General features: G+C 44.6%; 1 protein-coding gene across 6 annotated transcripts in view; it reads right to left on the bottom strand.

Annotated features, from left to right (window-relative positions):
• The window catches only part of Sort1 (sortilin 1), a 77,546-nt gene that overhangs the window by 21,435 nt on the left and 29,024 nt on the right, over positions 1-27,087 (bottom strand). For 3 of the 6 annotated variants that reach the window (XM_006501223.4, XM_006501224.4, XM_030252515.1), the window contains exons 4-10: positions 15,387-15,489; positions 14,272-14,436; positions 12,004-12,077; positions 8,125-8,174; positions 5,389-5,516; positions 2,150-2,294; positions 1,119-1,274 (exon numbers count right to left, since the gene is read on the bottom strand). In XM_006501223.4, the coding sequence (XP_006501286.2) occupies positions 1,119-1,274; positions 2,150-2,294; positions 5,389-5,516; positions 8,125-8,174; positions 12,004-12,077; positions 14,272-14,436; positions 15,387-15,489 (821 nt within the window). Of the gene's footprint in view, positions 1-1,118; positions 1,275-2,149; positions 2,295-5,388; positions 5,520-8,124; positions 8,175-12,003; positions 12,078-14,271; positions 14,437-15,386; positions 15,490-27,087 lie in introns of all 6 variants that reach the window. The other 3 variants (NM_001271599.1, NM_019972.3, XM_030252513.1) reach the window with 1 other exon arrangement.

Raw genomic sequence — 27,087 nt, 5'->3', positions numbered from 1 at the left:
TTCTTACTATGTCTGAGGTGATGGGTTTTGTCTGTTACACACTTTTACCATGATGTGGTGCTGGAGACCCCAAAGCAGTGGGGATAACCAGCCACAGGAGGAAACTGCTAAAACTGTGAGCCAAGGTAAGCTTTCGCTGCTGGGCGGTGGTGGTGCGCACCTTTAATCAGAGGCAGGGGGAGCACACACACCATCATCATCACCGCCGCCACCAGCAGCAGCAGCAAAAGCGTATAAAGTGTTCATTCCAGCGGGATGAAACAGACACAGAGATGGTGCACCTGTGAAATTACACAGGATGCAGAGCAAATGACATAGACTAAGTACTCGTGAAAACCTTTGGGACATCTAAGGTGGACTGGAAACGTGTACGAGCATGGGAGCAGATGTGAATTAAAATAGGCTAATACAGGTAATTCCCATTCAGAACGTAACACAGAAGCAGAGACCGGAAGAAGCGCTGTGCCTGGCAGACATCTGAGGCAATGGAGCTGCCTGGCAGATCTGTGAAGGATGAATGTGTGTACCTGGCCCATCTGAAGACTGTTGGGGGATAGTGTGAGTGCCACAGAGCAAATGAAGGAGAAAGCCGGAAGTGAGGTCAGGGAGGAAAGAGGAACCACTGTCGCGTGGGATCTCACAGGCCATTGCAAGTCACATATGGAAGAAAAACAGCCCTTACCTCCTGCCAAAACATACATACACAGAGGCTTTAAGGGTCTCTGTCCTTGGCAGTAATGTGTTAGCTCCCTGTGCTTAACACAGGCCTTAGCACAGAGAGCCTTACAGCAGAACACTAGAGAACATTGGCTGGCCTAGTACTAGAGTCTCTACACAGAAATAGACTGATTCAAGTTCAGGTTCAGTCCGCTAGGCCTGGCCCTCCAAATACAGAAGACTCACATTGCACACCGGCCAATATGGACCCCTCTTCCCACTGTGCTTTGCTCTGCCTGCTGCTTCTAGCATAATTTCTTTACATGATGAAGCCACAATGTAAAAAGGGTAGGCTTGTTGGCTAGGCAAGCACATGGTGGGGGAAGGACCATCGGATTCCCCTGTAGACCTCAAACCCTAGCCCACTGAGCTGAAGGAGCCAGAGCTGAGCCGAGCCTCACCTTCTGAGAGCGTGCTTGTTATATAGACCCCACGGAGGGAAGTCACGTTGGTAAAGTCCGTCTCCCCGCCTGTGGTGGTATAGAGATGTCTGTCCAGAGACTTGGAGTAGACAATGCCTCGATCATCAGAGGTAAAGATGGTGCCAAACCCGGTATCTGATATGAGCAAACAAACAGGAACACTGAGACGTGGGAGGAAACAGAGAACAAAACCGTACTCTAGTCATGACTGCATAGCCCGGCACATCTGTTTAATCGCCTTCACAGTAAGACAAAGTCTTCAAGTTTGTCTTTAATTCTAGCATCCGACTTAGAGGCTGGAACATGGGAGATGACGCATCTGCTGCCTGACATGATCAGAAAAGCCCTTCTCAGGTATATTGTGCCAGCAATGCATTGTATTTAGATTCCCACCTCATAGTTCTAAGTCTTTGCGCTTTAGAATACTTCTCAAACCGTCTTTGTTGACGGATCTTTTAAAAATTCCAATATATCACAATGTATTACAGATAGTTTTATTTAAAAACATTTATCATCAGGAAAGTAGACTAGGAAAGAAACAAAATGTCAGCCCCAACTTTTTAGCATTATGTTTAGAAGACATAAAATTGCTTTATCAAATGATTATGCATTTCTAAAGTGGGCAAAGTGGTGCATACTTGTAACTCCAGCATTCAGGAGGCTATGGCAGGAGCACTGTGAGTCTGAAATCATCTGGAGTATGGAATGAGTCCGTCTCTGTCTCCACAAAACAGCAAACAAGCCAAAAATGCCTCCTGAATATTTCCTGGTTTTCCCTGGTCACAGACAAGCTTGCAACTCATAACTACTGAACAGGTACCCACAGCTCTGGGAAGCTCTGCTCTAAAGCATTCACTACCCTCACACACTACCCTAGGCACCAGAACAAGCAGCCTTTCAGATGCAGCACATTCTCTCCAGGATAAACTTCTTCCAGGGTAAGAGGAAAACTTAACACATAAAAAGGAATTCAAGGGTGAATTGAAGGGTGGGCACTAAACGGCTCTTACCTCCAGGTTCATCTACATGCATGAAGACCATGTCCTCATTGGCTGCCAGGATGGAGTAGAACTGTTCCTGTCCCACAGAAGGAAGTTGTGCCATGCTCCATGTGTCCCCCTGGTCTGTTGACACATGGATCCTTCTTGTTGTGTCCTAGAATAAATGTACCAACATTTAATTTTATAATTTTCTGTGAAGGTGTCATGTCAAGGACATGAATAGAAACATTTTTAAAACAGTTATATTAATAATCATTTCCTCAGTGGGTACAATTGCAGCAAATTGCCAATTCTCTTCTGCATTTCTCTGGCTCCTTCATTCTGGTATAGTACTCCTAATGGCTGGCATTCCATCTCCTTCCACAGAGCTAAGGATGAAAATGGACCATCACTAGGTTGGCTCTATTACCATTTGCAAATACTTGCTTGAAATTCTCAAAATGATGATTTGATTGGCACTTAAATGTTCTGTGCCTTTAAGATAGCCGTGGCTTTAGATAATTGATCCAAAGGATTAGATACCTGATGGTCTAAAAGATAAAGATGAAATCCATGTTGGGAGACCACAGGGGACAACGGTTAAGATGAGAGATGCTTCTAAGGAATTCTCACCATAGCCATAATGAAGGAGGCTAGAATAAGATCAAAGAGTCCAAAACTCCTATAATTTTGTGAGAATCTGGCTGGCAAAGGGGTCTGCTAAGAAGGCTATTAAATCCTAGTCTCTGCTAATTAAATCAGCTGCTAGAGACCAGCAGGCACAGCTCAGTGGTCACGGCTGTATCTGGTTCTCCATCCCCAGTTCCCTCTTTAACCCCACTACTTCAATGAAAGCGATCATATTGATCGATCCATCCCTCCAGCCCATTGGGTAATTCTCAGAGTTCACTGTAAGTCAACATCTCACTTGAGTTTGCCAAACTGGCCACCACTGACTCCGGAAACACTGTCTTCACCTGGCTTTTGCAGCAGCACGGTGTCCTGATGTCCCCTATCTCACCCCTTCCTTCCACCTAGGCTTCTCAGCTAGATTCTTCTTTTCTTTGCAACCTTCAGTGGAGAGGTGCTTCAGGGCTTGCTCAATTCTCCCATCTCTTCTCTACCTCCTCATTCTTCAGAAGAACACACCCAGTCACATGGCTTTAAATACCATGTAATTTGGGAAGATTCATAAATATGAATGCCAATTTGACATTTCATCTCAGATATATAGTAGGCATTTCTTAGCCAACACAGTGAATTCTGTTTTTTCTCCCACAAACCTGTTCCTCCAATAGCCTTTGCTATGGCAGGAAGCAGCCCTGCCATTTATACAAAGACTTGAAAGTTTCTTGCAGTTTTACTTTTTTCGTCTCACAAGGGACGTCTAAGGCTCACCCAGCTGGCAATACATTTAAGTACATACATAAAAACCTCCTCCCTTCTCCCTCATCCACTGCTAACAGCCTGGTTCCAGCTCCTCTTTTGCCCCTTGAATGCTTGAGAGCCTTTCGGCTGCTCTTCCTGCTGCTTCCACCCCTGCCTTCTCTCATGTAGGATCTCTTATGCAACGTATGGATGCATCTCCTGTCAATTAAATGCTGTTGGCCTAATAGCTTAGGCAGGAAATGGGGTGGTGGAAGTTCCGGTTCAGAGAGAGGATTTCTGGGCAGAGTCCAGCTTGGGGGCTGGGAAGGGGTTGCCCTGAATTCTGAGGAAGATGGTCACATGAAACTGAAGACAAGCTAACTAGCTATAAAGCAAGACTTAGACTAGTTTAAACAGGATATTGAGTTATGAGCTAGCAGAAAATGAGCCAAAGCTTTTGGCCTAGGCATTTATTCATATATAAGAAGTCTCAGTTGTTATCCTGGGGAACTCGGGGGAGAGCGGAAAAGCCTGCAGTTATACTCACAGCTATACCTGTTCTGTCACAGTGGAGCTAAGTCATAATACGGCCCATTTGAAGAATAAAAGCCTGTGGGCTACAGCATCCCACTCCATTCTGGCCCACCTCCCATGCTTCCCAGGGCTCCGGCCACACTGCCACTCTCCTCATCTTCAGGGGGCCTGGGGTGTCTCTGTCCTTGCTGATTCCACATTTTCTTTCCTCACAGATGTTCACAAAGGGATGTCCTCCTCAGGTCACTCAGGTCACCAAGATCCCACTCAAGCACAGGTCCGTAGTAGTGCAGCCAGTTGCTGTTGCTCCCCACCCACACCAAGCTGCTGCAGTTCTTCCTAGACAGACTTCCTGCTGTGGTGGTGTAGATAGGAATGGCCCCCACAGGCTCATGTGTTTGAATGCTTGGTCCATGGGGGTGGTGCTACTTGACAGGGATGAGGAGGTGTGGCCTTGTTGGAGGAAATGTGTCACTGGGGTAGGCTTTGGGGCTTTCAGCAGCTCAAGCCAGGCCCAGTGTCTTACTCTCTCTTCCTGCTGCCTGCCCATCCAGATGTAGAACTCTCAGCTCCTTCTCCAGCACCATGTCTGCTTACATGCTGCCATGCTTCTGCCATGATGATAATGGACTACACTTCTGAATGGTAATGGCTTATGGTTACAGCTTCAATTAAATGTTTTCCTTTATAATAGTTTCCATGGTCATGGTGTCTCTTCACAGCAATAGAGCATTAATAAAGACACTTGCTTAGCAGAGGCTTCCCCACATGAATACAAGCTCAGAGAATAGGTTATGTATCTACGAATTCACTATTTTATGGGACCTAGGCTACTACCCAGAGCATTATATATTTTTAATTATGATTATAGAATAATGTACACATGAATTACTTTCTTTCCCCTCCAGATATTCATGTCTGGGTAAAGCCAAACACTGGACCTACAAGTCCAAAACCAAGACTTAGTTACAAAAGGCTAAAGCCCATAGTAGGCCCTGAGAACCAGTCAGCCTCTGCAGACAGAATCTCTCCCAAGCTTTTACACGGATATTTAAGATCATAGGGCTGGCAAGAAGGTTCAGTGGGTGAAAGTATTTGCCACCAAACTTGATTCCTTGGATCCACATGGTGTACAGAAAGAATGGACTCCTGCAAACTGGCCCGATTGCCACACATTTGCAGTGGCATGTATGTGCCCAACACATATATCACACACAGATCAAATAAATAAATATATAAACAAATAAATATAAAAAAACATACAAGTCTGCAAGAAGACAAGAAACACTATCAGGACTACATACTGAAAAACCTCCATATGGTGTGTTTTAGCAGGGACATCAGACCACAAGGAGGCAAATACTCACCTTATCAGCCATCACAGAGGCAAAAAGGAAACGGCCCCCAAGACCAAAGGAGTAGATTTTCACACCAATGGTTTTGAAGGTTTTTCCCAAGTCGGATGTTCTCCATAATTCCAGGGCACCAAGATCAGCTTCTTAAACAAGACAAAATGTCGATTAAAATTTCACTTACTGGCAAGTGGTTTTCACAAATCTGCTCTAGAACTGCTATTTTAATACAGAAAAAGCATCTTAAATCAAGTGTGTGTTGATCAGGTGAGAGCATGGATACGGCATGCCATCATACACAGAGAATCTGCATTTGGGTTTTATTTCTGTGAGGCTTTCTAAGTGTTCATGACTCAAATGTAGTGTTGTATGACAAGTGACAACTTGTACTCTCTTCATGTCATGCTTTAAGATGATCTTATTGTTTTAAATGATCTTGTTTGAGTCTTTCCTTCACTGCTTATCATCTAATACCCCTACATTATTGTTCCATGAAAGCAGACCCTAAGTGTTTTGTTCTATCCTTAGACTAGTGTTTAGCCTACAGCAAGGACCCAGATACTTGTTGCATGAATTTAAAAATGATTTTGCTTTCTGCTTGGAAACTGTAGCTTGGATTGGGAGGCCAATAGCTCAGCCATCAGGATAACAATCCATCTTTGGCAGGAATCACCATGCACGGGCACGGTGTCTCTGCACAGCAATAAAACAATGACTGAGACAGTCAGTGATGAGAAAAGCATTTAGTACAGAAATCTGGTATCAAAGAGTGAATGTACTGTAGTGATAGACTGACGTTTGAGGAATGTGCAAGAGTTTGGAACTCTTGTACAGCTAAGTACAAGGATGCTATAAGCACAGGTCAATGGATCATTCTTGTGGGAGTTCATAAAAACCAGAATCCTGAGAGAAATGTAGATATGAAGGCCAGACTTAAGAGCTCTATTGGGAACTGGGTTAGAGAGCATTTGTTCTACATTCTGGTTAAAAAAAAATCTACTGTAGTCTGCCTATGATCTGAAATTTGGGTAAGACTAATTTACGTGGCAGAGATCTATAGGCAGCTTAACAGTCATATTGTGCTATGGTTACTCTGTGTGTGTAGTCAGGTTTACAGTGAGAATTCAAAGGCAACAGTGCAAAAGGATGTGAAAAATATTTAGTTTGCTGAAGAAAGACACATGACCAAGACAGATAAGGTAATGTGGTTGTGATTGTTAAAGAGACTAGTGGTGCCGGGAAAGCGAAGGCAAGCCTTATGCCCAGAAAACAGGGGAAGTGCCAGGATATCAGGGCCCTACCCAACGAAGGCTCTAGGGCAAACCCACAAATTCATTTGCAAACTTTCTTTCAAAAAGAGCATGCTGAGAACATGAGCCTTGGGACACCCTGAAACCCCCCCCCCCCCACACACACACACGCACAAAAACAAAACAAAACAAAAAACCAGGGCCACTTGGTTCATCTGCAGGTACCACGGTGGGAGGGGTGGATACATCCTTAGATAGCTGCAGACTTTCAGCATTGTCCATGTGGTTTTATCGTAAGCAGAATGCAAAGGCAAAGACTTATCAAGATCCATCTCATGAAAGAGCCCAGAGTCCAGGCAGTGTGAGCTGGGCTGGAATGTCTTCAGGGAGACCCTTAGGGACCAATGCAGGCAGCTGAGAAAGTGAAGCTTAAGCTTCGAGGGCGGACCCCAGGATGCTGGAAATGCTAAGAATGCAGACATATGCTAAAGAAGGCTGGAACTGTCCCAAGAAAGGCCATACATGCCACAGCTAACAGGAGCTCTGGGAGAAGGGCCATTCAAGGTCTCAGAGGCTCCAATGATGCTACCATGATGCCCAGATGTGGGCATGGAGCTACAGAGTCTGCTTCTCTGATGCGTTTGGTCCTTTGCCCCATCTTTCCACGCTGCCCTCCTATAGCTTCCTTAGAAGTATATGCATGCCCTTGTATACTGGAAACATGAAACTTGGGTTTTGATTTTATAAGGACTCACAGTTGAGAGACTGCCTTGGGTCTTGGAAGAGACATGGGATTTCAGAACAATGTTGGGACTATTAAAGACAATGGTAACTTTTGATGTTGGACTAAATGTAGTCTGCATTATACAATGCCACCCAACAGTGGCCTGGAGTGGGATGTTATAGTCTAAATGTGAACTGTCCCCTGTAGACTCCGATGCTTGAGTATCTTCTGTTGGTGGTGCTGTTCTAAGAGGTTGTGGAACCTTTACTACTGTGGCCTGGTTAGCAGAAATGGGTTGCTTAAAGGTAGCCTTGCTGATGAACTCTGTTTCTCATTATGACCTGAGCTCTCCTTCCTGACACACCAAGATCTGTACAAGTCAGACAGCAGGACCCCACTGTCATGGACGAAGTTGCTACAGTTACCATGTCTTCTCAACAATGACGGACTGTTCCCACTAAACTGAGAGCCAAAGTCACATCTCTTCCCTTAAGTTGTGTTTATCAGGTATTTGGTCACAATAATGAGAAAAGTAACATACAATTGCTAAGAGGAACTGTATCATCTTCACATATAGTTACATTTTTATTGACCTATGCAGGATGAAGGAATTTAATTGTACTTTCAAGATTTTAAAAGTAATTAGCAGCTTTGAATTTTCTATAAAGCTACTGAATTTGCAGGAGCATGAGAGAAATGTTTCACCATACACAACCCAGAATGGTCTACCTGGAATGGACAGCAGAACACTCTTTTCTAGGACTACAATATACTTACTGCAGGAGCCATTCACATGGGTGGTAAAGAAGATGATGTTGTTTGGTCCCCTAGAAAGAGGCAAAGACAGGGATTAAAAAATGGATTAAGGCTACTAGGAGACTATGTTGGCCTAGTCACAAAGTCCCTGGCGTGGGTAACAGCCCCACCTATGGGGCCATGATAAGCAGCATGTTTTGGTTGAATGAGGCTTGCTCCAGCGACCCAGTAGAAAACTCTACAAGGGACAGAAAAGAGAGCCACGTTCCCAGAGTCAGCTGCCTGACACCACAGAGCCCCCAACTCCATAATTCTGTGACTATAAGTCACATAGACAATGTCCCAAGCTTCTGGCATTCTGGCTAGATTCCACCTCCACAGTTACCTGACTATAGACAGGTATGCTCTTCCCCAGAGTTACCTGATAGCCCAGTCCACTATAAAAGAGACTGCTTGGCCTCTCCTCACTCTCTAGCTCTCACCTTTCTTACTCTCCTCTCTTTCCCTCCTTCTCTCTCTCTTCCCTTCCCCACCCCCCAACATGGCCATGGCCAGCCTCTCTCTCTTTCTACCTTCTCTCTTTCTCCCTGCCTTTCTACAATAAAGCTCTAAAACCACAGACTGTCTCTGCTCATCAAGGCCCACTGTGCTTAAATGATGGGCTAGGCTTTCCCCTAAGGAGCTTTGTCTAACGTCCCCCCTGGAAGGCCTTCTTGCACTCCAGCCACAGACCCGACCAAAGACTCTCACCCACGTGGGAACCACACAGCACCCCCCTTCTTTCCCTGCCCTCTCCTCCCTTCAGCCCTGGGGCTGACTGAGCCGCTCCTGGGGCCCACATTCTGTTCTCAGCTCTTCCTCTGTGTCCAGTGGTGTCTGGGATGCACGTGGCAGTCCTTCTGAGTCCACCCGCCCCAGCACCAGAACTCTGGCGGGTCTTGGGTTTTCTCCCACTCCCTCTTTTCCCTACACCCACTGGCCAACACCCACCCACTGACAACAGCTGGCAGCTTCTCACTGTGATTAGTCAGGTTTACAGCGAGAATTGAAAAGGACAAGTAGAGAAGCTGTGTTCTGATGGTCCACTGGTGGGGCAGCCCACAGCCTGGGCTCCGTTGTCTCCTACCATCATCTACTTCATTGTGAGAATCTTCTAGACACAGTGATGTATGTACACTCTAAATCTGCCTCCGGGGTCACCCCATCTCCCCCCAGTGAAGTGCTTCTCTCTCGTGTTACTAAACCATAACCTCATAGCCTCACAATCTTTCAGCACTAGTTAAAAAACTAGCCCTCTTATGAGGCTCTCCCTATCACTCTGATTGGAAGCCTTGTTCTTGTTCTTGTTTTTGTTTTCTTAAATGCTAGAGCAGTGGATTCTTAACAAGGGAAGTTCTACCTCCTGTGAACACTTCAAAGTGGTTTCGGTTGGCACAAATGAGGAAGGGAGAGAGGCAGGCAGGAATGACTCCTGGCATCTAGTAGGTACAAGCTAGGATGCTTTTAAACATTCAAAGAGCACTGAACAGCTCCCTTAAGAATGACTCCTCTAGCCCAATATGTCATTGATAATGAAGGTAAGAGTCTCTTTTTGAATGACTTTGTGGCCCAGTGGATAAGATGTCAGCCTGTGAGAAGCCCTGTTGTAGAGCCCTGTGTCCTCTTACACTAACCGCTGGCCATTCATTTGTCATCTAGTGGGTTGTTTTAATAGCCCATGTGCCATGTTATACCTGTCACATGGACTGGCATCTTCAGATCAGTTGCAAGGTTTTAGGCTTTGTGGTTTCCCATCTGAATTTAGCTCAGTGCTTTTTATGAGCTAAATAATTTAGTTCTTCCATCTCAAATAGACAACTAGGTCAGAGGTTGAATTATTTAAAATGAAACTTGGAAAGGCAGTTTGCAAGGAATGAGATCTAGGCCCTGATAGATAGCACTTATAGATGACATCAGCTAAAGGCTCTGGGTTTGAGCATGCTTTTTCAGGGCTTGGGGCTCTAAGTTCTAAGAGATCAAAGGTCTCAATGGTGAGTGACTTGCATCAGGAGCCTTGCTGCTTTGAGTTTGAAGCTAAGCAATTAAATTTCTTTAAAAAGTAAAATGCCAGGGCTGGAGGATGGCTCAGCAGTTAACAGTGCTGCTCTTGCAGAGGCCTTGGGTTTAGTTCCCAGTACTCATGATTCTCAGCTGTCTGTAACTTCTGTGCCTGAAGGTCTGATGCCTTGCCGCCATAGGCTTCACTCACATGGTGCACACACATAACCGTATGCAGAACTCTCAAGAGAGAAAAAAAATTAAGGTAAAAAAACCTCGTGTAAAGCTGGGGGTGATGGCATATACCTCAATCCCAGCACTTGGGAGGCAGAGGCAGGTGGAACTCTGTGAGTTTGAGGATAGCCTGGTCTACAAATCAAGTTCTAGGACAGCCAGGGCTACACAGAGAAACCCTGTCTCAAAAAAACAAAAGAAGAAAAAAGGGAAGAAAAAAAGAAGAAAGGAAGAAAGGAAGGAAGAGAGAGAGAGAGAGAGAGAGAGAGAGAGAGAGAGAGAGGGAGAGGGAGAGGGAGAGAGGGGGGAGGGAGGGAGGGAGGGAGGGAGGGAGGGAGGGAGGGAGGGAGGGAGGGGAAGGAAGAAAGGAAGGAAAGGAAAGGAAAGGAAAGGAAAGGAAAGGAAAGGAAAGGAAAGGAAAGGAAAGGAAAGAAGAGAGTGATTTGTTAACTTAGTCACCATAAAAATGACTTCCTTCCTGTTAAGTCCTATCTAGTACCAACACCACTGATTAAAACACAGACCAGGAAATCAGATGTGCATGCACATGATAGAGCTATAAAATTATTTGATGACTGCTTCCAGAAAAGGCCCACCTCGTTTAAGTAGCATAACTAGTATTTTAAGCGATTTTGGTAGATACAGTTCAAACATGTATGATTTACTTCTTCTGGTTCCCTAAGTGGAATGCATTAAACTCTTAAGACTATGGTCCATCCCCGTGGATATTAATCATGTCCAGCCAGATGCTGCTGAAATACGTGTTTTCCTTGATCTGGAGTAGTAATTTTGTTCTGAGTTTTGTCTGGTTTTTCCCCCCATGGTCTTCCTGCCTGCTTCCAGCTTTTAGACTGTAATTCTAAAGCTACTGTGTGCTTGCTGCTAACAGCGCCATAGCTCATGTCTGGCAGCAATCTGCTAGACACTGGGAAACCAGATTACTGGACTTGAGAAAATTCCTCAGAGGAAAAGAGGCTCAGAACACAGTTCTGGAAGCAGAATGTGGGCAGTCTGAGGCTTCCCCACCCTCCATATTCTGCTGAGAAGCTTCCCCTCCCTGAGGGGGGAGCTGAAGCCCAGAGAGGGTAAGCCACCGACCAGTAATAGAGCGAGGCCGGAACAAAGGCAAAGTCAGAGCTGCCTCTGCTGCATGGTCTCTGGGCGGGCACCGAGGGGCAGGGCATGCTGCCAAGGGGAGGGAGTGTTTTCACGCTGCAAACGGTGGCACTTGTGCAGTCGGGAAGCCCTTTCAGCTCTCCCTGAGTTAGCACTGCGTTTTACTCAACTAAAATGGAGTGCTAGACAAGGAAGTGCAAGCCCAACTACACAGAAGTACCAAAGACCCCACAGTAAAGCTCCACTTTCTGTTCCAATTGATGTTACCAGCTATGGAGGAAAAAAAAGTTGGTAGACAGCAGTCACAGCCCTTGCAACATTCACTGAGACAAAGTCTTTTTCCAGAACAACTAGAAGCTCCTCCAGGTCCAGGTCCGTGTCCCAGCCCTCTGTCTATCCCTCACGGGACCCTGAAGAGCACTTGGCACATAGCAAGTACTTGCTATTTACTCATGTGACTTTTGGCAGCTCTAAGGCTTAGGGCTCTGACAGATGGAGTCTTGCGTTACTCACCATTTGGCCAAACATACTGCTTTGTGGATTTCTTCCCATTTTTCCCCAAAATTCTTGGACACCCACAGGCCATTCTGAAAGATTACAAATGACTTATCAAAATTCCAGCTTTATTCTGTGCAGCTGTTTACAAGACCTTTAATAATTCACAATCAACCAGTCAGAACAGGAGAAACAAACACTGTAGCTGCCTGAGCAAAGCACACTCACACATATGTGCATGCATGTACACACATGCACACATACACACCCAAGCATGTACACATGCATACACATGTACACACACATATACACCTGCATACACACACATGCACACATGTACATATATGCACACATACACACCCAAACAAATACACACATACACACCCAAACATGTATACATGAATACACACATACACGTGTACAAACACATACACACGTGCACAACACACACACACTCATGCATGCACACAGATTACTCGGGCTCCTTCTGGTCTTAGAACTGAGAACAACCAACCATATAAAGCACCCTGAGTGCCAGGCACCATACTAGACATCGCATTCCCACCTCGAAATGATCTTGAAGTTTATCAAAGGATATGACTAAGAAAGCTCACTACCATATGGTCTTATGGACTGGGTCCAGTGTGGAAGAGGGGGCGTACAACACAGTGACAGCTGACTGAAGAACACCACACTGACAGCAGTGATGAGTGCTATGCTTAAAGGGGGGCAGGAGCACTAGTGAAGAAGACCATCGAAGACTAGCAAAGGCGGGAAGAGCACAAACACGGAGTATGAAGATAAAAAAAAAAACAGTGGTGTGAAATCCCACGGTGAGAAGACTGAGGAGCTAATAGAACTCAGAGAGGTGAGGAGAGCTCAGGGGACGCTGTCCTGGCCAGGCTGACAGACCTGGCTCTCACTGTGAGGCCCCAGCAGGATGGGACTCTAAGAGGGGGATCACAGCTTCACCTTTTTTAGGTGACAACCATAGATGTGAGTGGGAAAAATGGATATTAGAGCATCACAGTTAAAAGTAGGACATGAAGTAAGTATGTGTGAGTTAGTTTAGTAAGAGTTAGCGAGTCTTTAACCTCAGTCTTGAGGAACGGGATCAGCCAGAAATGAAGCCAGGACAGACAGAACTACTTCCAACACTCCTCCCCCGCCTCTCTCTCTCTGTCTCTCTCTCTCTCTCTGTCTATCTGTAAGTCACTAATATCATCAGGGTGGGAGCAGGGGTACATTGTGTCATTAATTACTACACATATTATAGGAGCATGCATGAGAGAAGAGCAGAGAAGCTCAGGCGGGGTGGAGCTTGAGGTGCCTGTGGGACACACACTTGAAGATACCCAGGGTCTGCAAGACAGGAATCTGCTGGCCCGTGGGCAAGCCAGAGCAGGAAGCAAGATCTGAGAACCTTTATAAGTGGAGAATCAAGGAGAAGTGGCCACTCAATGTCAGATGAACAGAAGGCAGTTAAGGGTAAGAGGATAGGAGCTTATGCAAGAGGCCAAGAAAGACCGTCTAGAGAGGTAGAACAGCCAAAGAAAATGGGTTCATAGAGCCAAGCAAAAATAGGTCCTCAAGGTGGGATTGGCCACTGCTTTGAAATAGAGCAGTTAAGACCACGATGTCTGTCGATCTCAATTCAGCAACAGAGCTCACTGAGCAGCCTCAGTGGGGGGTGGGGGGGGCAGAAAGTGACTGGGGCTCATCAGTCTTCGGGCTCTTCTCAACTTCCTCTCCTCTGATAACGACAATAACCTTAGGAGGATGACAGTTTATACTCATCCTTTGCAGCTCAAGAAAGATGACTGCAGGGCTGGTGAGATGGCTCAGTGGGTAAGAGCACCCGACTGCTCTTCCAAAGGTCTGGAGTTCAAATCCCAGCAACCACATGGTGGCTCACAACCATCTGTAACAAGATCTGACTCCCTCTTCTGGAGTGTCTGAAGACAGCTACAGTATACTTACATATAATAAATAAATAAATCTTTAAAAAAAAAAAAAAAAAAAAAAAGAAAGATGACTGCAAACTGTTCTCTGGTTCATTATTCCAGCAGCAGACATCCGTTCATTAAAAAACATACAACAGCAATTATACATCATACATTCTGGAAGAGGCGGTATACAGAAGTCATACCCAGATAGGAACATTACATTACATTTCATTGTAAGGAGACGTTGGAAAGAAGTCTAATGTTAACACGCCAGAAGGCTCTTTAAAGTCTGTATATTTTGACACTGTAAACAAGGAAAGGCAAGTTCAACTGGACTCACTTCGGTGCTGAGAGCTAACAGGTAATCAGAATTCTGAGGGCTGTACATCATCTGCGTCAGAGGATGAAAGGGGAGATCTGTTTGCACAAAGTTCTTGGCAAAGTCTGATGACCTGAACACTCTTCCGCCTCGGCTTCCCCCGGACACCTCCGCTGTTAGTATCACCTGCCCAGGGAGAGAGGAGACATCAGGGTTAGAGAGGAACACTGTGAACTCCTGGGAAGCTGGTGTGAGTGAGTGTGTGTGTGCTCCTGTGTGTGTCTGTGTGTGTGTGTGCATGCATGCGTGTGGGCACATGCACATGCACTAAGGAAATTTTAGATCCAAAAGAAGGAGAAATTATAAAGATACATTATTTACTACTCCAAGTTTCATTCTTATATATTAAAAAAATATAAATCCTGAATTGGGCCAATGCACCAAACCTGTGATAATGTTTTTGACTCTGGTTAGTTTTGAGATAGTTTCCACAGAGATTACAGTGTCATAGGGAGTGCCTGCTACAATGCTGACTATCTACTACATATGTATGAAGGGGTTTTGTGTATCTTGGATGTGAACCAGGAAAAAAAAAAAAACTGTGCTAAATCCAATTCTTTTATGATCAATGTCAAACTACATCTAATTTTAAAATATAGCAATACCAAACTAAAATGCTGTCCTAATTTCATTTCTGTTGCTGTCATAAAACACCCTGACAGAAAACAACTCAGGAGAGAGAGGGTTTAATTGGCTTACACTTCCATATTACAACCCATCATTTCCTGGACAAGAATTTGAAGCAGCTGGTCACATCCACAGTCAAAAGCAGAGAGTGAATACATGCGTGTACGCATGCCTACTTCTTAGCGTCCTTTCCATACTTAATTCATGATCCTCTGCCTAGGGAATTATGCTGCTCACAGTGGGCTAGGACACAATCAAGTCAATCCCCCCCACGACATGCCACAGGCCAATTTTATCTAAACAACCTTTCACCGAGGCTCTTCCTAGGTTGGATCATGTTGACAACTGAAACTAATCATCACAGACGCTGTGAACTGCTGGGTCGCTCCAACACTAACGTATTTCAGGTGCTATGGAACACCAACTTCACATGCAGGAATGAGTCTCACCTTTCCAGAGTTCTCAGGACCAATAGCCATGCCAAATTCCGTCCGAATGAAGGTGTTATTGATGAGATTTGTAATATCCTTAAAGTTCTTTCCATAATCCTCACTGACAGGGAGAGAAGAAAGAAGCATACGTAAAGTGTGATAAGGAGATGTGCCGGAATCCTTAGTCTTTATCCCTCTCTCAGGATTTTCTCAGTCAGGGAGGGGTTGGCCTGAGGGATATTTCACTTCCTCACCAGTGATAGCTTTCAAGAGGAGGGTGTGATGTGACTTATGAGCCTAGAAGAGAAGAGGGCCTTCCTTCCCTTGAGATTTTCTAGGGAAAACATTTCCTCCCAGATAAGCCGCTTGCTGAATATGGCCAGTCTTCTCTTAGGCTGGTAGTTCTCAATGGGGTGGTTTTGTTCTCCACCCCCAGTTGTGGACTCTCCAGAGAGAGTTTTGATGATCACAGTCCAGACACTACTTAGGCAAAGCCGATGCTGAGCACACGGCAGTGCACAGGACCTGCAGCAGAGAATTATGTGGCCCTGAACGCCGAAGCATCATTGTTGAGAAACCCCACAAGTGGCAAATGAATATAATGCAAAAAAATTACTATTTTTCCACAATGAAAGGGCAACAGAGGTAATTCTAGAATCCCAGGAAAACAGAGCACACAACAAAAGACAGACCTGACCCTGAAATATGTTGCTTCTCTGTGCTTAGCTATGTGAACCAGCAATGTCCTTGTCAGTCAAGCCAGTCTGAATTGAGCTTCTCTGACTGTAGCCAAACTACCCTCTAAGTTTCCATCACTTATGGTAAAGCCGGTGATCAGCTAAGGTGACCTTGATGCTTTCCTGAGCGAGGTTAACATCTCTAAGTGTAAATCCTAACTCACGGTACAGCTACAATTAGAGAAGGCAAATGGCCAAACTTAACCCTTGGTTTCTCAGAGTTTTCCCTAAAATTCCATCTCGACAAAGCCTCTGGGAGGCACCTGACTTCATGATTATATCTGTGAGAAATGTCAACAAAATCTTTTTGAGAAATAAGAGCAACAACAGAACCAGTAGCTGTCTGATAGGTCTAATACTGTGCACAGCTCTCTTTAAATGATACAGCGTGCCAAAAAATATTTATTAAATTTAAAGGAACTGGATCTGGTACAGACCTGGGCTGCTCTCAACCTTTGTCAGAGGCACTTCTTTTTTTTTGTTTTTTGTTTTTTGTTTTTTTTTGTTTTTGTTTTTTTTTTTTTTTTGAGACAGGGTTTCTCTGTGTAGCCCTGGCTGTGGCTGTCCTGGAACTCACTTTGTAGACCAGGCTGGCCTCGAACTCAGACCGCCTGCCTCTGCCTCCCAAGTGCTGGGATCAAAGGCGTGCGCCACCAACACCCGGCCAGAGACACTTTTCTAAGCAGTGGGCAGCAGCTGATGCAGACACAGCCAAGTGGCTAAAAGGCTGACAAGAGACTAAGTGCTCAGCTCTGAATGGGGCATCTTTATTATCCCCACCCTCTGCCAAGCTCAGGGAACATGAGAAGGATGTCAGAGCTGCAGGGTGGGGATGGGCTGTGGCAATCATGCTCACAATGTTGCACCAGCCAAACAGATGGGGCAGCTGATCTCCAGGCCCCACCCTTCACTGAGGAGCTACTGGCAACTGGTAGCTTCTGGGGAAGAGAGAAGCATGCTTCTTTGTTGGTTTGTTGGTAAATTTCTCAATATACCAGTGGATGGCTTCACACCCATGCACATAGGGGCAGCAATCACTGGTCTGACTTATCAAAAAATAAAACAGAAGGGCTGACGAGATGGCTCAGTGGTTAAGAGCACTGACTGCTCTTCTGAAGGTCCTGAGTTCAAATCCCAGCAACCACATGGTGGCTCACAACCATCTGTAATGATATCTGACGTTCTCTTCTGGTGGGTCTGAAGACAGTGACAGTGTACTTATATATAACAATAAATAAATCTAAAAAAAAAAAAACAGAAAAGAGGAGGAGGAGAGGAGGGGCAAAAGCAGGAGGAGAGGAGGGACAAAAGCAGGGGGGGAGAAAAGGAAGAGGAGGAAGAGGAAGGAGGAGAAGGAAAAGGAAGGAGAAGGGGAGAGGGAAGGGGAAGGAGGAGGAGGAAGAGGAGGAGGAGGAGCAGCAGCAGGAGGGATAGGGGGATGTGATCCTGTATATCTGCATGAAATTATCAAAGAATAACTAATATAAGAAAACTTTAAATCATCTGTTGGTGAAGACACTGCAAGCCAGTTTCTCAGAGTCAGGAGAAATCTGTGGTAGTGTTCACATTTATCACCTAATACGGCACCACAGATTTGGGGAAAACCACAACAATCACAACTGAGGAACATGAGAAATGCATAGAGCCAAGGACACCGTCATGTGCCGCTGCTGTGATTCACAGGAAATGCAAGGGAGGCAAACTTATCAAAAGCCAAGTAGACAAAATTGAAATCACAGTCCAGTTCTTTTCATTCTTAACCCCAAACTAGAGACAACTTATTTGTGGGGCGTTCTTTTATCTTATTACTAGGGAATCATCATTTCTCTGGCCAAAGTCTCTGCTTGGCAGTAGGAGCTAGAGGCATAAGGAATACGCCTATGCCTGTTCACAGTCTCCAAGGATGACAACGCAAACCACACTGTCTGACAGTGACTCGGACAACTTACTTACATACACACAGAGACACACACAGACACACACACAGAGACACAGACACACACAGTCCCTAGATTAATAAGACTGAGAGTGGATACCATCCAACAGTTTCCTTTACTGCCCTATCTCTGGCTTTGGCGTACAGGATCTTTATCTTCTAGGCAGCCAGCAGGAGACTCATAAGCAGTGCCCAGCTCTGCAGGGTGTACACCATCAACAGCTCAGACAACTGTTTCGAGGAGCTGTGGCAGCTTGATTATCTCTGGTTTACAAATCTTTCTTCCTTTCTAACATCCCCAGGGAACCTGCACAAACCTGTTGGCACAACTCCCTGCTTTTTAAGAACTTGGTACAATGAGCCTATCCCTGCCCTCTAGAAACGCCAGTGAACAAACATCACTCATGACAACCTTCCACTACTTCAGCTGTCTCAGCAAGAGGAGGAAATAGACTAGAGCTAACCTTTGGGGGTTAAGTAGGTACTGCTAGTATATTATACACATCAGCATGGACTGGAAACCAATAAAACATCCTGAAAATGAAATCTATTTTCTAAACTTCATACGGCAATATAATTATAAATAGTAACCAAATGATTGCTAACCATGAAAACCCTGTATAACCCTGCTTTAGAAATAAGTCTTCTTAACAACAATTCTAAGTATCAGTCATATCTCTGGTTACCAAAAGTTAATGATCATTTTAGTCTATGTCTGTGGTGTGGACATGCTCACGAACGGCTTCAACTCAAGACATCACCAAGGACAACGGTGTGCAGGGCAGGAATTATTTAAGCCATGCAGCTACTTAATGGAATCCCATATTCTGGAGGCTGGGGAGCCCACAAATAGGGCACCGGGGGAGTCCATGTTGGGTGAGGCCCAGTTCCTGCCATGTTTCATTTATTTGTTTTAATGGGGGTCTTGCTATGAAACCAGGCTTGAACTCAGTGTGTAACATGTCCTCCTGCCCCAGTCTACTAAGTGTTGATATTACAGGCATATGCCATCACACTTAGCTTTAAAACTCCATCTTATCATTGCAATGTTGTAGGGCTGGAAGGCTAAGCAGATGTCTTGGGGTGGGGGTGGGGTCTTTTAAATGATACTAATCCTGTCAGCTAGGGCCTTGCTCTCAAGTCCTAAACACTAACCTACCTAAGGTCCCTACCTAAGGTCAGGAGCCCCTGCTTAAGGAATGGTGCAACCCATAGTGGGGTGGATCATCTCACCTCAATTAATCATCAAGAAAATCCTCCACAGGCAATCCTGATCTAGAGGACTCTTTAAGACTTTCTTCCTGCTGGGCATGATAGTGCATGCCTTTAATTCTTGCACCTAGGACAAATCTCTGAAAGTCTGAGGCCAGCCTGTTACACATAACAAGTTCTAGGCCAGCCAGGGCTACAAAGTGAGACCCTCTCTCAAAATAAGTGAGTGTGAGTGGATAGATAGATTTTCAGGTAATCCTGCTGTGTTAGGTTGACAATTTAAAATGATGACAGATCTAAATCAAATACGGGTGGGACTCCAGGCACAGTGCATTGTGCAGCAAATGTTTTCCCAGCCTTGAGATTAACAAGTGCATTCTAAGTGTAATGGCTTGGAAGCTCTGCACCTGCAGTTCAGGTGAAAGACATCTGGCCCACCGAGCCTGTGAGCCCTGCCCCCCATCCCAATTTGAACCTGAACAAGCTGCCTTGATCTCTGAATGGTTTCTGGGCTCATTCTTCCTGGTCTTGAAAAACAGTACATATTAGCTGAATAACTGCAGCCCTAGCCTATCAAATTCAAGAAGTCTCAGCCCTCCTCCATCCCTTTCCACGTCTTCTCAAGCTCACATCTGTTAGTCTTCCTGCTGGTGGTCAGTTAAATGCTGCATGTGCATATTAATCCCCTTCATCCAATGGCCTCTAGACCATTGCCTTCACGTCACAGCCTTCACGTCACAGCCTTCACGTCACAGCCTTTGGAGTATGGACGGACTGAGGGTTTTCTGCTTACGTTCTTAGTCCTTAAATTCGGCTTCACCTCTTAACAATTCTGTCTTAGGTCATTTCTCTCCCTTTGCATCACACTGTGTGCTGTCAGGAAGCTGAGCTCCGAGCTCAGCACCTTGCTTAGAAATGCATCAATGTATTTCCTGTTTCTTCCTCTTAGTGACTTCCATCTTCCATATTAACAACACACGACATCAGGAACACAGCTCAGCCACGGCCTAAGACAGCTTTGCCTTTTCTCCACTGTCTGATAACACGCTTGTTCTGTCTGAGACCTCAGCATAGTGGCCTTTGCATCCACATTTCAACAGTGTCTGTCGTGAAATATAGAAGCATTCTAAGACATAAGGTCTCCTTGTTTTCTTCCTGGTTCCTCAATCACCTACACAACTGTACTCGCAGCAACCCAGGCTTTCCCAGCAAGCAGCTCACACGCGTTCAGCCTCAATCTGGTCTCTAGTGCTTTTAGTGCTTTGACGCATTCCTCAGTGATTACTCTACTGATCCTAAAAGGAAAGCTGTAAGGCTGATGACTAATTCAAAAATAATTACGGTTTTGTAGTTTTCATTAATTGGAAATGTTTATGTAGTTGGTCTTTAGTTCTCACACATTATTTGCAAACTGCCTATGCACTTAAATTTATTTGTAATTTCAAATTCAATGCTCATGGTGCTTTTGTGGCTATCTGCAGACATTTACAGGAAACAAAACAAAACAAAACAAAAACCAAAGAAACAAATGATACCCATCCTGGTGGTTTGTAGCCAGCAGAAATTACACCAGCTAATGTTTGGCCTGAGAACAGAGCTCAGTGTATAATAGTGCTTGCCTAGTGTAAGCCCCCCTGCCATTCTCCCCACAAAACCACCCAAACCAACAAGACCATGCTCTGCCTGCAGTGCCCACTTTCACACTATGAACAAGCATCCTTTTCAGAGAGCCATGGTGTTACATTGTTGTACTTTTTGCTGGCAATCTGCTGTTGCTCTCCTGTGTCGTGCTGACATACTGTTGTTTCTAAACACAAAGAAACTTAGATGTGCCTCAAGCAGGCAACATGTGTCTTGGTAAACTTCATTTGAATAAGAGTTGTGGTACTCTTGGCTGTAAGTTTAACTCTAACAAAACGACAACACATGTTAATAAGATATTTTAAAACAGAAACACAGTGAGACAAGGTTATCTATTGATTGGTTGCAAATACTATGAACAGATTTGAAGGAAGCTCACCATGTATTTCCTGTAGGAGCAAGAACTCAGCACTCGCTGGCTCAGCACCTGTTTTTGATTGGTTTTGCTTTTTTTCTTCTTCTTGAAGACAGGGTCTCACTATGCAGCCCTGGCTGGCTGTAACCTGCTGTGTAGAGCATGTTTGGCTCAAACTCACAGAGACCTGCCTACCTCTGCCTGCAGAGAACTGGCATCAAAACTGTGTGCTACTATGCTCAGTGACTCAGCATTTCTGACAATTTTACAAAACACAACCATCACAACTAATCTGAACCAATTACACTGAGATTTTCAGTTAAAATATCAGTCAGGAGAATGTAGCTTATTAAAATGTGCCAAAAGAATAATGGATCTGAAACAGAAGCCAGGTAAAAAAATGGCAGAATTTGAATTCATAGTGTTAGCATTTTGTCTAAGCTCCGTCCCACAGTTACCTGGCAACAGCCAGGTGTGCCTGACTCACTATAAAAGGGGCTGCTTGCCCCCTTCTCTGCTCTCTCTCTTGCTCTTGCCTTCTTGCACCAGCTCTATCCCCTTCTCCCTTCCCCCTCTCTCCCCATTCCCCTCCCTCCTCTTGCTCCAGGTGCTCATGGCCAGCCTGTACTCCTTTCCTCCTCCTCCTCCTCCTCCTCCTCCTCCTCCTCCTCCTCCTCCTCCTCTTCCTCCTCCTTCTTCTTCTCTCTCTCTCTCTCTCTCTCTCTCTCTCTCTCTCTCTCTCTCTCTCTGCTTTTCTCTGTCTCTACTACCCTCCTGACTCCCCTACCCATGCCCTGAATAAACTCTATTCTATTCTATACTGTCCTGTGGCTGGTCCCTCAGAGGGAAGGGATGTGTCAGCATGGGCCCACAGAGACATCCCCTTCCCCAATGTCTTACCACACATCCACCAAAACATATTCCTTCTCTCTTTATCTTTTTATAAACACAACACATACTAAACTTAACTCCCATTATTCTAATCTGCTTTCCCCTTGTCTGATGCAACTTTATGTTTTTATTTTTAATATTTTGTTATATTTTGTAATTATTGGGAAAACGTGTTTGTGGAAATCATAAAAATATGGATGCAAAAAATAGAATAACCCATAGGAAAGAAAGCTACAGAACTATAAAATAAAGAAAATTTGAATATTTTGGACCTGTATTTGCTCTGCTTGATAAGTCTTGAGTATGTAAATTTGAAACTGTGTTAAAGGCAATATGTCATTATATATTTCGATGAACTTTCTACATATGTGTGTATACATATATGCCCATATGCATGTTTGTTGCTTGTGAGAGTGTTCCACTATGTAGTCCAGGTTGGCACTGAACACATGATCCTTCTGCCTTTCCCTATCTGCTGTGGTAAAACTAAACTGAGCCTCTCATTTAAAGGCTAGCACAGAAAGCTGTTTCCCTGTCAGCCACCCCCTCTTCCAGCATGATAACTGTACCCTAAGAGGGGGCATGACACAGACGCCCCATTTAGAGTTCCGCTTGCCACAGTCTCTCATTCTCTGCACTTTGACCAGTTATAGGTCTCTGTGTTAATTGCCATCTACTGCAAAAGGATTCATCCTTGATGAAGCCTGAGAGATGTATTACTTTATAGATTTAATATTAATAGTAAGTCATTAGAAATAGGTTTAATTCTATGTCCATTTAGCAAACTGGTGGTTTGAATATGCTTGGCCAGGGAGTGGCACTATTAGGAGGTGTGGCCATATTGGAGTAGGTGTGTCACTGTGGGGGTGGGCTTTGAGACCCTCCTCCTAGCTGCCTGAGGATGTCAGTCTTTTCCTGACTGCCTTTGGATCAAGATGTAAAACTCTTGGCTCCACGTGAGCCATGTCTGCCTGGGTGCTGCCATGTTCCCACCTTAATAATAATGGACTGAACCTGTGAACCTGTAAGCCTACCTCTTATAAGTGCTGTTCCTTATAAGAGTTGGCTTGGGGGGCTGGAGAGATGGCTCAGCGGTTAAGAGCACTGACTGATCTTCCTAAGGTCCTGAGTTCAAATTCCAGCAACCGAATGGTGGCTCAAAACCATCCATAATAAGATCTGATGCCCTCTTCTGGGGTGTCTGAAGATAGCTACACTGTAATTACATATAATAAATAAATAAATCTTTTTTTAAAAAGTTAAAAAAAAAGAGTTGGCTTGGGGGGGCTAAAGGAATGGCTCAGCGGTTACAAACACTGACTGCTCTTCCGAAGGTCCTAAGTTCAAATCCCAGCAGCCACATGGTGGCTCACAACTATCCATAATGAGATCTGACACCCTCCTCTGGTGTGTCTGAAGACATCTATAGTGTACTTACATATAATAATAAATAAATCTTTAAAAAAAAAGAGTTGGCTTGGTCATGGTGTCTCTTCACAGCAATGGAAACCCTAACTAAGACACACAGACTAATAGTAGTAGTTTCTCCCCAGGGTCTATAACCTATCTTGGCACAAGTTCTTGGCCCCAGTAACAGTGCAGGATTGGTGTGGGTTCTATCTTTAAGAGTGGACTTCACATTAAATTAAAACCTTCTTGGATACTCCTATGACATTACTCCCACTATTGCATGAATGGCCACATCTTTCAAAGCTGGTGGTCATTATTGTAGCATGCAGGGGTCACACTATAAGACTGACAATTTTGTCCTCTAATAGAATGCATAGCACTTTCCAGCACTATAAAAGCTACCTAGTAGAGATGAAGCTTCCAGGTCAATACCAGCTTGAGCTCTCACATAACAAGTATGTGGTACCCTTAGCACTGGGACTTTGCTGTAAAGTTTTGGAAGGTGGGGTGGAGAGATGGCTCAGCGGTTGAGAACACTGACTGCTCTTCCAGAGGTCCTGAGTTCAATTCCCAGCAACCACATGGTGACTCACAACCATCTATAGTGGGCATCTGATAATCTCTTCTGGTGTGTCTAAAGACAGCAACACTGTACTCGCATACATAAAATAAATTTTAAAATAAATAAGTTCTGGAAGGTAACCAAGAATAGTGACAACAGCCTATAACTTTAGGCCAAACATTCTATATATCTTAGGATGCTTTATGGTAGTAGTTTTTCAGATGGCTTTTTCAGAAGATTTTTAGTGTTAGTTATCCCTCCTTTTTTTGTTTTTTGTTTGTTTGTTTTTGTTGTTTTTTGTTGTTTTTGTTTTGTTTTGTTTTTTTGAGATAGGATTTCTCTGTATAGCCCTGGCTGTCCTGGAACTCACTTTGTAGACCAGGCTGGCCTCAAACTCAGAAATCTGCCTGCCTCTGCCTCCTGAGTGCTGGGATTAAAGGCGTGCGCCACGACACCCGCTTTATATCCCTCCTTGTATTACCTCTTCCTCCTCCCATCCTATACCCCATTTCATCATTCCTGCTCCCACTTTCCCTTTTCATATATCTGTGTCCAACCTTTCCTCCCTTGAAAACCCCATTGCCATGGTCCCTTACTAATTTCCTGACATCTGGGGATTCCAACAGAAATAAACATATCTGAAGGTTCAAAGCTAACATGTAGCATTTGTCTTTCTGGGTCTAGGTTACCTCACTTGGAATAATAATTTTAAGCTCTAGTCACTTACCTTTACATTTAATAATTTCATTTTTTCCTATCAGGTGAACATTATCCGATTATGTAAATGTACCACACTTATCCATCTATCCATCCATCTATCCATCCATCTATCCATCCATCCATCCATCCATCCAGTGATGGGTATTTAAGTTGTTTCCATTTCCTGCCTATTGTGATCAGAGCAGCAATGAACGTGGAGGAGAATGTCAGTTGTACATATGCACTCGCAGCAGTTGTGACAACACGCATAAGACTTGTGCAAGCTCAAGCCATCAGAAATCCTAGTGTAGAGATGGTGGTGCTGATGAAGCCCCACACCTAGCTGAGGAGCTATTGGTAACGGATAGCTACTGAAAGAGAGGAAGTTATTTTTCCTTACGGGTAGGTCAAATAAGTTCCAGTTGATGCCACATACCCAGAACTAATAAGGCGAGGTGGTTTTGTTGTTGTTGTTTTGGGTTTTTTGTTGTTGTTGCTTTGTTTTTGGGTTTTCTTGTTTTGTTTTGTTTTGTTTTGTTTTAGTGAGGGCACAAAGTTGGGTGGGTATGAAATGGGGATCTGGAAGGAACTGGGGGAGGGGAATGAATATAATCAAAATAGTGTATGAAACTCTCAAAGAATTAACACAAATGTTTTAAAAGGCTGGCGCACAGACTGGAGAGAGAATTCTGATCTTGTCACCTATGACAAGCGGTGCCTAGTCCTTCAGTAATTTCCTTCCTGGTACCCTTTCCCTATGGAGGCAGCAGAGACAATTTCCTGGTATTCTGGTGAGCCTTCATGCCTAGCTCTACCCAGCAGGAGGCACACATTTACCTATCCTGTAATTTGCATTCCAAATGAAGCTTTCCTGAACAAAGGCAAATCAATAAACTATAGTCATCAAAGCTGTGAAAAACAGAAGAGTTGTTAGAGCAGACTCTGCCAGCTTTTATTACGGGATTGGGCAACTGAAAACTACCCAGGACCCACTGCGAGTAAACGGCCCTCCCTTTTCCATTTCTGAAGCAACAGGTGCACTTTGGCTGGCGAGCTCAACAAAGTCATTTCAGGCCAGGGCAGGCCAGCTCAGCTGAAGAGCCAGCAGGGCGTATTTACAGTTTCCTCCTAAACTCTGCAACAGGAGACAGAATCCTATCTCAGTTCACAACGAGGAGAGATAATGAATATTCAGAATGACTGGTAAAGACTATGGCAGCAATATCACAGAGCCAAGAAGAAAAAGAGCCTTGTTAACAGGACACCATTCCGCAAACAAGCAAGGCAGCTCTCTAGTAAAGGGTGTGTTAGCAAAGCGGGTTTTCTCTCAAAAATCAGGCGAAAGGCTTGAGTCGGCCTGTGGTCAGTATTTAAACAGTGCCTATGACTCTAAGCACATTACTGAAAAGGATGGGGTTCATCGCCATGGGCAGACTCCGGAACTCATTAGCTCCAACTGCAGCCACTCGGGGCAAGATCTTTGTAGTAAACAAAGCAAACACACACAAAAAATTATTAGGCACAAGAGAAAACTGGCTTGAAGCGTTATGTATGGAAGACAAGACAGCATAGAAAGGGGGAGCTTAATAAACAGCCTTCAAAACATAGAGTCATCAATAATCAGGTTTCCATTTGCCACTGAAGAACGAACTGGAAAGGAGCAGCCTGTGACAAGGTGCATCCTAGAACCATTAGTTTCAGTGAAAAACTGGCCACCTTTTAACTAGCTGTCCAAAAGAGTAACAATTAAGTAAACTGTGTCAGTCTGACAATATGAGAATAGCGAGTGTACAAGACCCACTAGCAGCTACTGAGGGAACAAGAGCTTGTGCAGCCGCTTCTGCATTAACAGAAGTGGAAGAATGTGGGGGCCATCGCTTTATACCATCCACCCTGGAAGACTTCCCAGTCACTTTGACAACTAGGGCAGCAATGCTGGCAGCTGCCTACTCTAGACCAAGCTCTCTCTGTCACTCCATGCCATGCATTGCAGAGTCCTCACCTCATGGTGACCCTGAGGTGAGCACTGCTATCATCCTCCTTTAAAACTAATAGAAAGTCTTTGTATTGTGTTTTATAAAGATAAAGAGAGAAGGAATATGTTTGGTGTAGGTGCGGTAAGGTGTGGGGGGAAAAAGGGGTGCCTCTGCCGGCCCATGCTGAGGCATCCCTTCCCCCTGTATAGAATAGTTTATTCAGCACAAGGGAGGGGATCTGAGAGACCAGTAGAGAAAGAGAAAGGCAGAGAATGAGAGCAGAGGAGTAGAGGCCAGCCA

Source organism: Mus musculus, chromosome 3 (assembly GCF_000001635.26).
Source record: "Mus musculus strain C57BL/6J chromosome 3, GRCm38.p6 C57BL/6J".
Taxonomy (NCBI): Eukaryota; Metazoa; Chordata; class Mammalia; order Rodentia; family Muridae; genus Mus; species Mus musculus.
The sequence above is the reverse complement of the archived record's forward strand: the minus strand, read 5'-3'. Positions and strand labels throughout refer to the sequence as shown.